Genomic DNA, 13,495 nt, shown 5'->3' on the forward strand with positions numbered 1-13,495 from the left:
TGAGTTTGGTGGTTTTCTTGCAGATGTTTCATTAGCCAAACTAGGCAACATCAGTGCAAGTAAGGAATGTCAGGGCAAGACAGTAGAATATAAACGGAGAGTAAACCTCATTCCTTACTAGCTCTGATGATGTTACCCAATTTGGGTAAGGAACCCTCTGCAAGAAAACCAATCTCAGAGAGCACCAAGGAACCTTCTTGGCCTTGCCAGACAAGATCCCTTGGCTGATAGGCCCCTCCTGCCAGCCCTGATGAAAAGGGGAGAGGCAATTGGGGAGAGGCCTCAAGTCACCCAGCCCTCAGCCATGGGGGAGGGGAGTCTTTGTAGGTCATTGCTAGAACCTTGAACCTGGAAGCAGTCTGGCTGCTGATGCACTCCTGGAGCCAAGGTGCAATATGCACAAAATTGTGGACGCACACATCAGATACCTGGATCGTACTATCATACGTAGTGGACATGTGCAGAGGCTAAAAGATTGGACTAAAATCCACACATGGTTGGAAAAAATGACAAAAAACATATAGATTTAAAGCCAGAGATATTTTTATTGGGCATTATACCTGAAATATACAGTAGAGAAATGATATATTTGATTATAAATGTATTAACAGCGGCTAGAGTTGTATTTGCTAAAAACTGGAAAAATGAGAAAACTACGGAGGATGAAGTTATCAAGAAAATAATGGACTGCGCAGAAATGAGTAAATTGACATTTGAAATCAGAGCAAGAAAAACAATTTTATAAAATATGGGACTTGTTTTGCCAATGGTTAGATAATAAAACAGGGAAATGAAATATTTTATAATACTCTATAATATAAGTATAATAGAATTGTTAGAGATAAATTATTGTAAGGATAAAATATTGAATAGATGGGAGATGATGAAATGAATGATATAAATGAATGTTATAGGCTAAGTTAAAATGGGGATTTACTCACATAAAGTGATGAAATGACAGTAACAGTCTAATAAACAATAATGATAATACTAGAAATAAATACAACTTATATATAATATGAGGATTAAATTGTAATTAGAAGGGAATGACTGCAGAGAATGCACAAGAGACTAGTACCAACTGACACACTGTATGTAACTGAAAGATGGCTTTATGGTTTTTTTTGTTTGTTTGTGCTTTGTGTATGTTTAAAAAATAAAAAAAAACTTTAAAAAATTGTGGACACAAATAACTGCACACACAGCTGCATTTTGAACTAGTTGAAGCCTCTGAATATTCTTCAAGGGCAGCCCTGGGTAGAACACATTGCAATAATCCATAGGAGAAGTGGCAAAAGCGTGAATGACAGCCTATTACATCACTATAATTTAGAGGCACAGCACTCAGGATAGAGTCACGTTCTACATTAGGGAAAAATTGGACAAGGCAGTTTCCATTTGGTCTGTTAAGAGAAAACAGGCATAGTCTTGCCAAGCTGTCCAGACCAGGCCATTGCCCTTAGTTGTAATATAATCTGCCTAGGAAACGTAACGTGTTCTGTGCATGCATTAATTGTGTTTTTCTAATCTAGTATTGCATAAACTTGAGCCTGGGAGTCTCCACCCTGTAAAAGGGCCTGAAGGGCTACAAATGACCCCCATGTGTCCATTTTGGAGGGGAACTCTGCTTTAAGATCATTGTCAGTGTAAGCTGTAAATCGTTGATCACCAGCCCTCTAATCTTGTTGGGGCTTGTCACATGTCCACACTTATCTGATGGCCCTCCAGATCAGTTCCCCAATCCAAGAGACGGTTTCTGTCGCTTGCCGAGGCTGAAATCAGGCAGGATATTAATGTGGCGCAAGAGCTCAGTGTCTTTGGAGACCATCTTCTGTCTGTTGGGCAAAGGGCATCTTCCTTTCAGCGAAAAAAAATTCAGAAGAATATCTGCACCTTCCTGAGCAGTGACAGAAGAGCTGAGGGTAAGGAAGCGTCCTTATTTCTCCCAGTGACTACTCTGGGCAGGCAACAGAAAGAAATGCTGCTCCTTGGCTCCCACCACCCCTCTCGGACTTGGTTAAAAGGCACACCTCTGCTTCCAACTGGTTTTCATGGAGAACTTACAGAGGGTTGTGTCCCAATCCCAGAAGTGGTGGTCCTGCTTCCCTTTTCCTTCCTTCCTTCCTTCCTTCCTTCCTTCCTTCCTTCCTTCCTTCCTTCCTTCCTTCCTTCCGATGGAACTGCCTGGTTGGCTCCATCTACCCAGGCGTCTGTCCGCAGAATCCACAGCAGGGGGATTCAAGACTTGGTTTGGGGATGAGTGAGCTCCCCCACTGAGAATCCCTTCCCAGCTAAGTCCGTGCCATGTCTGTGTGCAGCCACCTTGCATTCCAGTCCTCCAGAGAACATGGGAAAGGCCTCCTGTGGGACAGCTGCCGGCTTGATGCTCTGGGCTCAGTTCTTCCTCCTCTTGGCAATGGAGCAAACAGGTATGAGGTAGCAGCAAGAGCACCTGCTTATAATGGGACCTGTGCCCCCAAACTGATAACGAGCCAGTGGAGATTGGTATCCAAATCTTCAAAGCCTGAGCAGGCTCAAGGTACAGGTGTGGGAATATTTCTACCTCCCCAACCACCAACTTGGAGAAAAGCTAGGCGTAAAAGTGGGCACTGCACTTCTGTAGCTCCTGAGGAGCGTAGAGGTCCTTGCGTTGCAGAGGGTGACCAGAGCAGCTGTGCTGGAATAAAACAAGGCCTGGAAAGGCCCACCACCCACTTCCAGAATCCACTCTGTTCAGAAGCCCCTTAGCTGTCTCATTTTCCGGGTCATGATAAGTTGCCACAGTCTTCTCTGGGTGGCTACTGGTTTTAGATATGATTCCAAACAAGAAGCCCATTGTTGGTCCAGGGTCCAAGGAAGAGAAATTCCTTGTCTTTTTTGCATACCTCAGGTAGCCGCTAGAGGGCAGCAAAGGGATATAAACCAATCTTCTTTGCTTTCCTCTAAGGCAGGGGTGTCCAACCTTGGCAACTTTAAGACTTGTGGACTTCAACTCCCAGAATTCCTCAGCCAGCTTTTTCTGGGAGTTGAAGTCCACAAGTCTTAAAGTTGCCAAGGTTGGACACCCCTGCTCTAAGGGGTCTCTGGATTTTGGTAGCCCAGGGATGGTATCACTAAGCAAGAAGCAGAGGTGGGATTCAGCCAGTTCTGACCAGTTCTGGAGAATCAGTAGCGGAAATTGTGAGTAGTTGGGAGAACCGGCCAATCCCACCTCTGACTGGCCCCGCCAAGCCCATCTCTTCTCTGCCTCTCATTGAGGCCCATCTGATTGGCTGGGTCTCCTTTGGTTGCCCTGCACAGGAGAACAGAGCTGGAAAGCAGGCTAGTGGGGAGAGAAGGGGGATTTTACAGTATCCTTCCCCTGCCATGCCCACCAAGCCACGCCCACCAAGCCACACCACGCCCACAAGCCACGCCCACAGAACTGGTAGTAAAAAGATTTGAATACCACTACTGGCAAGAAGCCTTTGGGGGCGTCAAGGGCTGTGTGGGGGACAAGACCGGGCAGGGGGTTGGGGAGAATTGTAATCCTCAGTTGCTTTTCTCTCGCTCTCTCAGCAGAAGCTGCCAGCCGGGTGCAGTGTCTCAACAATTACGGTTTTCAGGGACGCAAAGTGGACTGCCGATGGCACCGCAATCAGGCCTTGGAGGGAACTCTGTCCTACCTCAATTTCTCTGAGTAAAATCCAGGGTTTGTCCACTTGGACAACAGCAGGGTGGTCATTTCGTTGTGTTGGTCTAATGTGGATTTGCCAGTAGAAGAAAATGCACCCACTCATTCCAGCCCATCTCCCTGGCTTTCTCAGGGCCCTGGAGAAAATGGCAGCTGCCTCTGGCAAATGGTCCTCCCCGCATCCCAGCCCAGACTACCTGCCAGGTGCCCTGCTGTCCCAGCAGAAGCACAGGCACCTCCCTTCAAAAAAAACGCCCCCATCCTACCCAGGGGCTGGCTCTGTCCCTCCACTCCAAGTTGCACCCCCCCCATCCCTTAGTTGGACGAGTGCCTGTTGGAAAGTTGGGAAGGGCCCTCCTGCAGGGGAGCTGCGCCCATTTCCCAGATCATGTCCTTCCCAAGAAGCAGCATGGCCAATCGAGGGGAAGAAACCCCCCCCTTTTCCTCTCCAACGTCCATTACAGCATGGGGGCTTCTGGGGCTTGTGAGCAGAGCGAGGAAGCAGGGTCGATTTCTGGGGGGGGGGTCAATAGGGGAGCCTCCAAGCAGCACGGACTACAATGTCCATCCTTCCCTCTTGATCGATGTGACCTCTTTGGCCAACGTTCAGTTCTATAAATCCGAAACCATTTGGGGGACTGTCGACCTGTTTCATCCAGAGAACTCTTTCCCCTCCTCCTCAGCCTAAAGTGAGAAGCGATCTGCAAATGCCGCCCTTTCTGAAGAAAACCTTCCTTTGAGAGCACATGGGCCTCACCCCCACAAGCCACCCAGAGGGAGAAAATGGGGAGGAGGGCCCCCCCCATTATCGCTGGGGGTGTCTGCTTTATGTGCAGTCCCAGCCACGTAGTCAGGCTGGATGAGTCCGAAGAGAGGCGGCCTTGGGGCTGCCTCCCCCTTTCAGGGTCTTGGCAAACGTGGCAAAAGTGTGCTGCCCACACCTGGACCTGAGGCTGAAGGTGGGATCTGACCCAGGCAAAATAAATGGAACAGTTGGCTTTTGTGTTTGGGAAACTGTGTTTCTCTAGAAACAGCCAAAAGTTTCCTTTGCTCCCTTTTTGCTTTTTCACAACCACGTATTCAGCATACAGGGGGCATCCGGACGTCGGAGACATCGAGCACAGAGGCCGCTTTCCCGGCCAAATCCTGGACTGTCGTCCATTGCAGGGGGGAGCAGGATGGGGTTGGCCTGAAGGCCTGGGGAGGGGCTACCAGGCAGCAGGGGCAGGGCGCAGGCTCAAGCAGTGATGGCCTTCCTTCTTCCAGCACCCTCGGACTCTCTGGCGACCTCATCTGCCCTCTGTCTGCCTCCCCTGGCACCCCGGGTCCTTTCAACTGCTCCGTGTACAGCGAGGAAGGCGAGTTCACAGAAAACGATGAGTACACGGTGGTTCTGCACACCAGCTCCTTGGGAGAGAACCACACCGAGGTGGTCTTTGTGAAGTACAAGCCCAGACTACACAGTGAGTGAATGTGAACCGGAGGGGGAGGAGGATGAGAGCCCTGTTCGCCTGGGGTCCTCGGGAAGGCTGCTGGCTCCTTGGGGGTCTCTGGTGGAGCTCAGCAACGCGAACCTTTGCGTTCCATAATGGCTTCTCCCTGCCCGCCTTCTCTTCCCAGTTCAGTGTGATCCACCCTTCGACCTGCAGAGCAAGTGCAGTGACACTGCGTGCCGTCTCTGCTGGAGGAGGCCAAAGGCCTATGAGGAGATCTTGGAGGTCTGGCAGTGGGAGCTGGCATTCAAGGCTGTTCAAGAACCCTGGGAGGTAGGAGAAGCCAAGGGAAGGAGGGGAGCTGGGGCGCAGCCCTCTAGGACCCCGGTGCTCCCAAAGCCACCACCTGCCCCCTCAGGTGATAAGGACCAGGAGGAAGGTTTAGGCTAGGCGACTCAGGTCAGGGCTAGGCGACTCAGCAGAGGCAGATTTGCATCCATTGGCAAGTGGCCGGAGCCCATGGCCGGAGGGCTCAGGGTTCACTTGGTCTGCCCTCCAGGATCCCTAAAAACCAAGTCACCGTCTTGCAGTGCCTGCAGCTTTCCCAACGGAACACTTCCGAAACGGGTTGGGACTGTAATGCAACTTGGCCATCCTCGGCCATCTTGTCCACAGTGACAGCAATTATAGCCCAGGACACATTGATGGCAGAGAGCCAAGTAGTCCTCAGGGGCGGGACTGAGAGTGCAGAAACCTGCCTGAGGAGGCCCCAAAGCTGGGTGATGTTGAGCCAGCCCCTCCCTCAACACCAGGAAGAAAGCAAGGGCAGCTCACTTCTGGAAAGGATGCCAAGGGGTTTAAATGATGCCAAGGGATACAGGGATTTAGCCAGGCAGTTGTTGTGAGTCAAGACTACAACTCTCTCTGTGTGTGTGTGGTGGGGTGTATGTGGGGGAGAGATGGTTTCTCAATAGGTCCTGTGCAGCTCGACCGCTTTCTCTGCTCTTGAGGGCAGGCAGGGTGTGTGTGTGATTTCATTCACCAGGTACTTGATAGTGTAAGGCCCAGATTCTCCCCTCTCCAGATGGTAAAAATGAACTTCTGAAAGCTGGGTACTTCAAAAGGAATTCTTTATTGAAAAGGAAGATATCCAGGCGATGTTCAAAGGAGAGTCTAATATGCCTCCAGGCCTGCAGTCCGGTGTGGATTTCGTCAACACAGAGAAGCAACAACATGTTAATTCCCCCTTTTTTTCTGGAACCATAGTTGAGGAAAGTTTCCCGGGAAGTTTCTTTTGGAACCGGACTTTTTATGGCCCCTCCTCCTTTTGCTTTCTCTCCAAGAGGTGACAAGTTTCCAGGCATCTGGGCTCCAGTCTCCAGTTGTATATCATGTGCAGGTTATACAGATTCAATACAAGACTTAAGATATTCAGGTTACATCAAAAGGGATTACTTGTACCAACTCCCCCCTTCTTCTTCCATTGAAGAATGGCAGATACACAGATCCAGGGGTGGGATTCTACCAGTTTGCACCCATTTGCTAAAACCGGTTGTTAGAAGAAATTACTGGCCTAATCCTGTAAGGAAGGCAGGAAGGAAACATTCTGGTGTTTCTTACAGAAACTGCCTCTCCGTTAATCCTTATTACATTCTTGGCAGGACTAGACTTCCTGTCTCTGGAACTTCTCTGGAGTTTTTTCCGCCTCCTTTGCTGGTACTTTGCTTGTGTGGAGTGACCCTTCAAAGTTACAATGGCACTGAAAAAAGTGACATGACCGTTTTTCACACTTACGACTGTTACAGCATCCCCACAGTCATGAGAGGCCAGGCGAGGAGATGCGTGCCTCAATGTGAGTGATGTTGAGTTGGCCACGCCCAGCCAATAACATGACCACCAAGCCATGTCCACCCAGTCACATGATCACCAAGCCATGCCCACAGAACAGGTTGTTAAAAATTTTGAATCCCACCCCTGCATGGATCTGACAGGTAGTTTCCTTCCCTCCCTCCCTCATCCTAGGAAGCACAGAGAAGAGTCTTCATCAACTCGGAAACCTGGGTGCACATAGAAGGCTTTGAGTTCAAGAGCAACAGAGATTATATTGCAAGAATGCGCTGCAAAACACCGGAGGAGAATCATCACTACAGGAGCCACTGGAGTCCATGGAGTCCATGTGTCACTTGGACAGCTCAGCCAGGTTGGCCTCCAGGATGCGACACTGTCTTGATGCTGGACTGATGCCAATTTCCCCGGTACCTGTTTTGGGACCACATTACAAAGCCATTTTGCAGAATTTTGTTAGAGTTGTTTCTACAGGTAATTCTTGTTTAGCAACCAAAAATTAGGACCAGCAACTTGGTTGTTCAACACAATTGCCACTATGCAAAACCATAAATGTGCTTATGACTCTTATTTCAGACCCGTAAAACTGAGGTTTGGTCGTAATGCTACGTTTTCACCCCCGCTGTAACTGCGAAGCCACTAAAGAAGGCAGTTGCTAAATGAGGTCTACCTCTAGCACAGGGGTCCCCAAACTAGGCAACTTTAAGACTTGTGGACTTCAACTCCCAGAATTCTGCTCTAGAGGTTTTGGTTATCATGGGGTTGAAAGGTACCTCAGTGAGCATCTCATCTGTCTAAACCGGTGGATCTTCTACAATATTTGGACAGGCTGCCCCCAGCCTTCGTTGGGGGAATTCCAGGGAGATCCCTCCTATTCCACTGAAATTCCTCCCGATAGGCAGCTCACCTGTATCTGCTTCCCTGCACCTTCCACCCAGGACGGAACAAGCCTGCTCCCTCCCTGCCTCCCTCCTCTGCATGAGACGGGGGTCCCAGCCAATCCCGAGGCAGGCAATTCTAACCTTCCTGCGGGGTTGATTTCTTGGCTGGGCCTACCTAGCCGAGTTGACGTAGACCAGGACTCAAGCCAAGCCTTGGGAGGAGCCCCTCTTTCTCTTGCCTTTGGCAACAACTGAAATGGGACAGCCGGTTGTGGCCCCCAGGCTGGCAGTTCACCCCTCAGGCCACGCGAGCCAGCAACTTTCGCTTCCCTGGTGCCCCACTGGGTCCAGAGGCAAGAGCCAGGCCGGGTGGGGGCCTTCCGCAGGCCCTCTGCGATGCTTCCCGCCTGGCCAGGGCAGTCCTGCTTGGGCTCAGGCGCTCCTCTTTCCCACCCCAGGTGACTGGCAGCAGCTTGATGCGCCCACCTACTTCCTGCTCTGCCTTGGCACCCTCCTGCTCCTGCTGGCGCTGGCCTTCGCCCTCTTCAAGAGGTACGTTGCCTCCTTCCGCTCTCATGGCGGCTCTGCAAAGTGCCTTTGCCCCTGGGAGTTGGCACCTGGGGTCCCTGCCCCTTTTGCTCCTCCCCTCCCTCCAGCTGCCACAAGGGGGGCGCCTGCCTTCCCGCAGGGCCCAGAGACCAAGGCCAGCAGCCCTCCAGGGCCACGCGGGGGGGCGCCTGGGCTTCCCTGGGGGCTGTTGTGGCAGAAGCGGCGGGGAAGCCCGGGGGGGCTGGGGAGGAGGGCTGGGGGGCTCGGGGCAGCCGTGCTGGGCGCCCCCTGCGAGCTGGGGGGAGCGCGGGAGGCGAGCGGCAGGACCAACCGCCTTTCCTCGGCCACAGGGCGCGGAGCAGCTGCGAGGCCAGCATCCCCACGCCGGCCGCCTTCTTCCAGCCTCTCTACCTCGCTCACCGCGGGGACTTCAAGGTAACGGCCGGGCTCCCCGGCTCCGGCCTTCCGCCCCCACCCCACCCGCTCCAGCGCCGGGCAGAGGAGCCCGCAGCCGCCGCCCGCCCCCCCGCCCTGCCCGGGGCCTCGGCGAGCCCGGCTGACGCGGCTGCGCTCCCCCGCAGGGCTGGGCCGGGCTGGCCCCGGAGGAAGAGCCGGAGGCGGAGGCGGTTTCTCGGCTCTCCTTCCTGCAGCCGCCCACCTGCGCCGGATCGGGGCCAGCCAAGCGCCGCGCCTCCCCGCCGGGCGAAGAGCTCCGCGCAGCGCCGCTGGAGCCCGAGCGCCCGCCCGGCGACTACTGCACCCTCGGCGGGGCGGGCGAAGGGGCGGCCCCCCTGCCCTCCGACTGGCCGCCGCCGCCGCCGCCTCCCGGCACCCGCTTGAGGCCTCCGCCCGGCTGGCTTCCCGTCCGCGGCCAAGGCCGAACCCAGGAGCCGCCCGGCGCCCCCGCCGCTTTGGGAGGGCCGCTCCGGGACGGCGGCTCGGGCGGGGAGGCGCGGCCGATGCGTCCTCTCTCCGTCTGAGGCTGCCGAGAAACGGGAAGCGCGGCGTTGGCAAAGCCGGTCCGTGACGATCAATGGAAGGCTACGTTGGCCTCGATGCATCGCTTGCCTTTATAAAATAAATAAAATAAATGTTTCATCCGTTGCTTTTTGGATGCTCCTCCTTTCAGGGAAAAAGTGTGTGTGTGGGGGGGGGGGTTGGTTAACAGAAAAGTAGAATGGTTGTGAAAGACACCTACATGACACAGGTAACAGGTAATCAGAGTTGGAAGGGACCTTATAGGTCATCTAGTCCAAACCCACCCACCCCCAAGTGGGAGACCCTTCTCCATTTCTGACAAGTCCAGTCTCTTCTTGAAAGCTTCCAGTGAGTGAAGCTCCCACAACTTCTGAAGGCAACTTCTGTTCCGTGGGTTGATGGTTCCCACTGTCAGAAAATGTCTCCTTATTTCCAGGTTGAATCTCTCCTTGTTAGAGTTTCCATCCATTATTCCTTGTCTGGCCTTCGGGTGCCTTGGAAAATAACTTGACCCCTTCCTCCTCTCTATGGCAGCCCCTCAAATATTGGAAGACCGCTATCATGTCTCCCCTGGTTCTTCTCTTCCCTAGACTAGCCAGGCCCAGTTCCTGTTCATCGTATGTCTTAGCCTCCAGTCCCCTAATCCTCCTGGTTGCTCTTCTCTGCACTCTTTCGAGAGTCTCCACATCTTTTTTATAACGTGGTTAGTAATCATGTTCTAATGGTACAGTTGAGTATATATTGTAAGAATACTCTTTGTTCAGTGTCTTTGCTTTCTCTTCTCCTTTTGCATATAATAAAATAAAATCATGGGGTCGGGTGGGGGGCGGGACGGTGATTGATAGAACTTTCTTGGCAACTTTCTTGGGAACTGGACTCCAGAACAAGGTGCAGCTGCAGGGAGCTGGCCTGCCTGCTGCCTTTGTGGGGTGAAGGAGGGACAAGAAGCTGTTAGTCTACAGTAGCCAGAATTTAGGAAGTCAGAGCCTCTTCGCAATTAACACGTTCAATTTAAATGCAGAGCCTTTTGCCAGCCAGTCCACAAAGTGGCTGAAAGGTTTGAATTGGGATGAGGTGGGAGTCGGAGGTGAGGGACTTTGTCAAAGGCCATCGACAGGCAAATTTGCAGATGACACCGAGGGAATTGCCAATACTTTGTAAGGTAAGATAAGATTCAGAAGAATCTTGACCGGCCTGAGCATTGGGCCCTGTCCAACAGGCTGCAATTCAGTGGCGAGAAAAATAAAGTCCTGCACTTACGCAGGAAAAAACAGACGCATAAGTACAGAATTGGTTGACCTGGCTCAGCGGTAGTAACCAAAAGGGTTCAGGCCAGAGGTGGGATTCAGCAGGTTCTGACCAGTTCTGGAGAACCGGTGGTGGAAATGTTGAGTAGTTCGGAGTACCAGCAAATCCCACCTCTGACTGGAGATTTTACAGTCTCCTTCCCCTGCCAGGCCCACCAAGCACCGCCCACAGAACCGGTAGTAAAAAAATTGAATCCCATCCCTGGGTTCTAAGTATCCTATTGGACTACCTCTTAAGTATGAGCCAGCCTTGTGCTGCAGTTTCCAAAAAAGCCAACGCAATTCTAGGCTGCATCATGGGGAGTGATGGCACTGCTGCTGTATACTGCATGAATAAGGCCACACTTGGAATAATTGCATCCAGTTCTGGTTGCCACAATACGAAAAGGATGCTGAGATTCCTGTTCTGTTCTGTTTTGTTCTGTTCTGTTACAGTTACTCTACTCTCATTCCTTATTTTATTCTCTTATTTTATTCCCTATCCTATCCTGATAATCAGTTTCTTTCACCATCCTTTCCTAAAAAAGAAATGGTTGAGAACCAGACCAAAATTGTGCAATACAATTAATCTAAAAAGGACAAACAAATTGCAAAAAGCCAAAAGACAACTGAATGGAAGAACTACAAGAGAAGATACACTTTGCTGACTGAAGACGTTTTGAGAATATGAAGCAAACCAGGGAAATTTTTGGCATACCAGATTAGAAAAGAAGAAGGGAGACAGATAATATCTGTCGCAGTTCTCATTTAGCATCCACAGCAAAGACTGGCAACTCAGCTGTTAAGCAAAGTGAACAATTGTGTGACTGTGGTTGTGCCCCAGCTTTCCTTTGCTTGCAGCATCCGAAGGAGGTGAGCCCAGACAGCAGGGAGCGGTTGAGGAGGAAGCTCAACTCGGGAAGCTGGGAAAGGGGCAAATCGTGCAGCCACCCCCTCCCCCACCCCCACCCTTTGGGGGTCTCGCCTTGATGTTGGGCTAATTAGCAAAGGGAAATCAATGTTTGTATTTGCACTCTTGGGAGAGGAAGAGTTACAAGGGAGTAAGCAGGCACACGGCGGATAATCCTTGCCTTACAAAAATCCGGACACTTGGCAACTGGCATGTGTTTATGATGGTTGCAGTGTCCTGGGATCACATGATCCCCTTTTGTGACCTTCTGAAAAGCAAAGTCAGTGGGAAACCCAGATTCAAAAATTGGAGCAGGCACAGGACAACACTACTAAACTCTGATCAAGTCACAGGTGAGGGTGGCCTTATCACAGGGCAGTTTAGCATTTAGTAGCAGCACCTGAAGGCAGGGACTTGAAGGGCCACTGGCCAGGCACTGACCAGGTAGAGTTTGGGGGCTGGAGTGCAAAATTGGAACCAGGTGCCAAGATGGTACCGGGTGACACCAGGTTTAAGAATCTGCCCTGGCAGAAAAACATCGTCCAAATATCACTGGTTTCCTGATCACTTAGGAGGAAACTGACTTTTTTCCTCCCAAGCTATTTATTTATTGAATTTATATTGCCACCTATTTGCCCATGGTGACTCAAGGTGACTTACACAATGTAAAACCATATTTAAAATAAATTAAAAAAAAACAATAAAAACTAACCGAAAGAATTTCTTATGTACTGAGAATTCTTGATGGCTTTCAGTGTGCAGCGGGCAAACTGAATAAAGATAAGGCAGTTTATCTTTCTCACGCTGTTACAAGATGCCTATCTGGGTGAGATTATTGCAACTTTTTTTTAAAGGCAGTAATCAGATCAAAAAAGGAAGAGGTGGCCCTCTTGCACAGAAAACAATTTTTTGCATGTAACTGTGAAGAACGGAGAATTGAATTGAGTCACAAGAAGACTCCGTTTTCCTGCATCATTCGTATAAAAACATGTTGAGATTCTTGAAAGAGGGCAGAGAAGAGCAACAAAGTTGGTTAGAGGGCTGGAAGGATAAAACATGTGAAGAATGGACTTTCTTTTTCTCAGTTCTTCCCACCCTCACCCCACCTCCCCAAAAATCATGTGTAGTCTTAACAGAGCTCGGCTGGTTGTCTGACAGAAAGTGCCCAGGACCTCCGACAAGTCTGCCTAATGCCGACTTGCAGTCCCTCTAGAGTGGGAGTGGTGCAAGCCATTTACCCCCCCCCCCCACAAGCTCCAAGCCTGGGAGGAGGGGGCAGTGCAGGGTGGGTGCGTGTCTGCTGGGTGCAAAGGAGCTGGGCAAAGCTTCCTGGGTCAATACAGGTGGACCTCGGGTCTTTGAATCAGCGGTGATTTGTGACAATTGCCTGGAAAAGCCCCTGCAGGGTTTTTTGGCGAGATGTCCAGAGTGGCTTGCCTTCTTCCGAGAGCTGAGAGAGAGTGACCGGCTCAGGGTCACCCAGGGCCAGGTGGCTGGGGCCAGGAGTTCTCCAAGCAGCCCCCACCCCCACCCCCAGCTGCCCTTCCTGTCCACTTGCGGTCTTTCACTCACTAGCGGAGAACGGTTGAAGCGGGAAAGAGAACACCGGTTGGTGCAACAGACAACCGTGTGTGGCTGGCTGTGGTTTCTGTGGAGCCAGCCCTTGTGGCAAGTTTCTCATTCATCCATGTTGCAGGAACTTAGGCCATGGTTAGTCAATCAAATCCTTTGATGGTATAGGATTCTTTGCAATCCCTTTACAGCAGGACCCCTAAGGAAGCCTTCTCAGCTTCTCTTGGGGTGACCCCGAAGTAATGCCTGCCCTGATCCAGAACACAGAATAAGGGGCTTGGAAGGGACCTTGGAGTCCAGCCCCTGGCTTAAGCAGGAGGGCCTCTACCCTTCCGGACACAAGTGGCTGCCCGGTCTCTTCTTGAAAA

At 51.4% G+C, this 13,495-nt stretch overlaps 1 protein-coding gene across 1 annotated transcript; it reads left to right on the forward strand.

Moving 5' to 3' along the window:
- Positions 1-1,788: 1,788 nt before the first annotated feature.
- Positions 1,789-9,481, forward strand: LOC113438925 (interleukin-9 receptor-like). Its single transcript, XM_026704561.2, has 9 exons — positions 1,789-1,922; positions 2,319-2,429; positions 3,562-3,679; positions 4,940-5,136; positions 5,294-5,439; positions 7,129-7,306; positions 8,291-8,384; positions 8,732-8,816; positions 8,963-9,481. The coding sequence occupies exons 2-9, from the start codon at positions 2,348-2,350 to the stop codon at positions 9,359-9,361; spliced, it is 1,299 nt and encodes a 432-aa protein (XP_026560346.1). The 5' UTR covers positions 1,789-1,922; positions 2,319-2,347; the 3' UTR covers positions 9,362-9,481.
- Positions 9,482-13,495: the final 4,014 nt, after the last annotated feature.

This window comes from Pseudonaja textilis, chromosome 14, assembly GCF_049901715.1.
Source record: "Pseudonaja textilis isolate UNSWEBS1 chromosome 14, rPseTex1.2, whole genome shotgun sequence".
Lineage (NCBI taxonomy): Eukaryota > Metazoa > Chordata > Lepidosauria > Squamata > Elapidae > Pseudonaja > Pseudonaja textilis.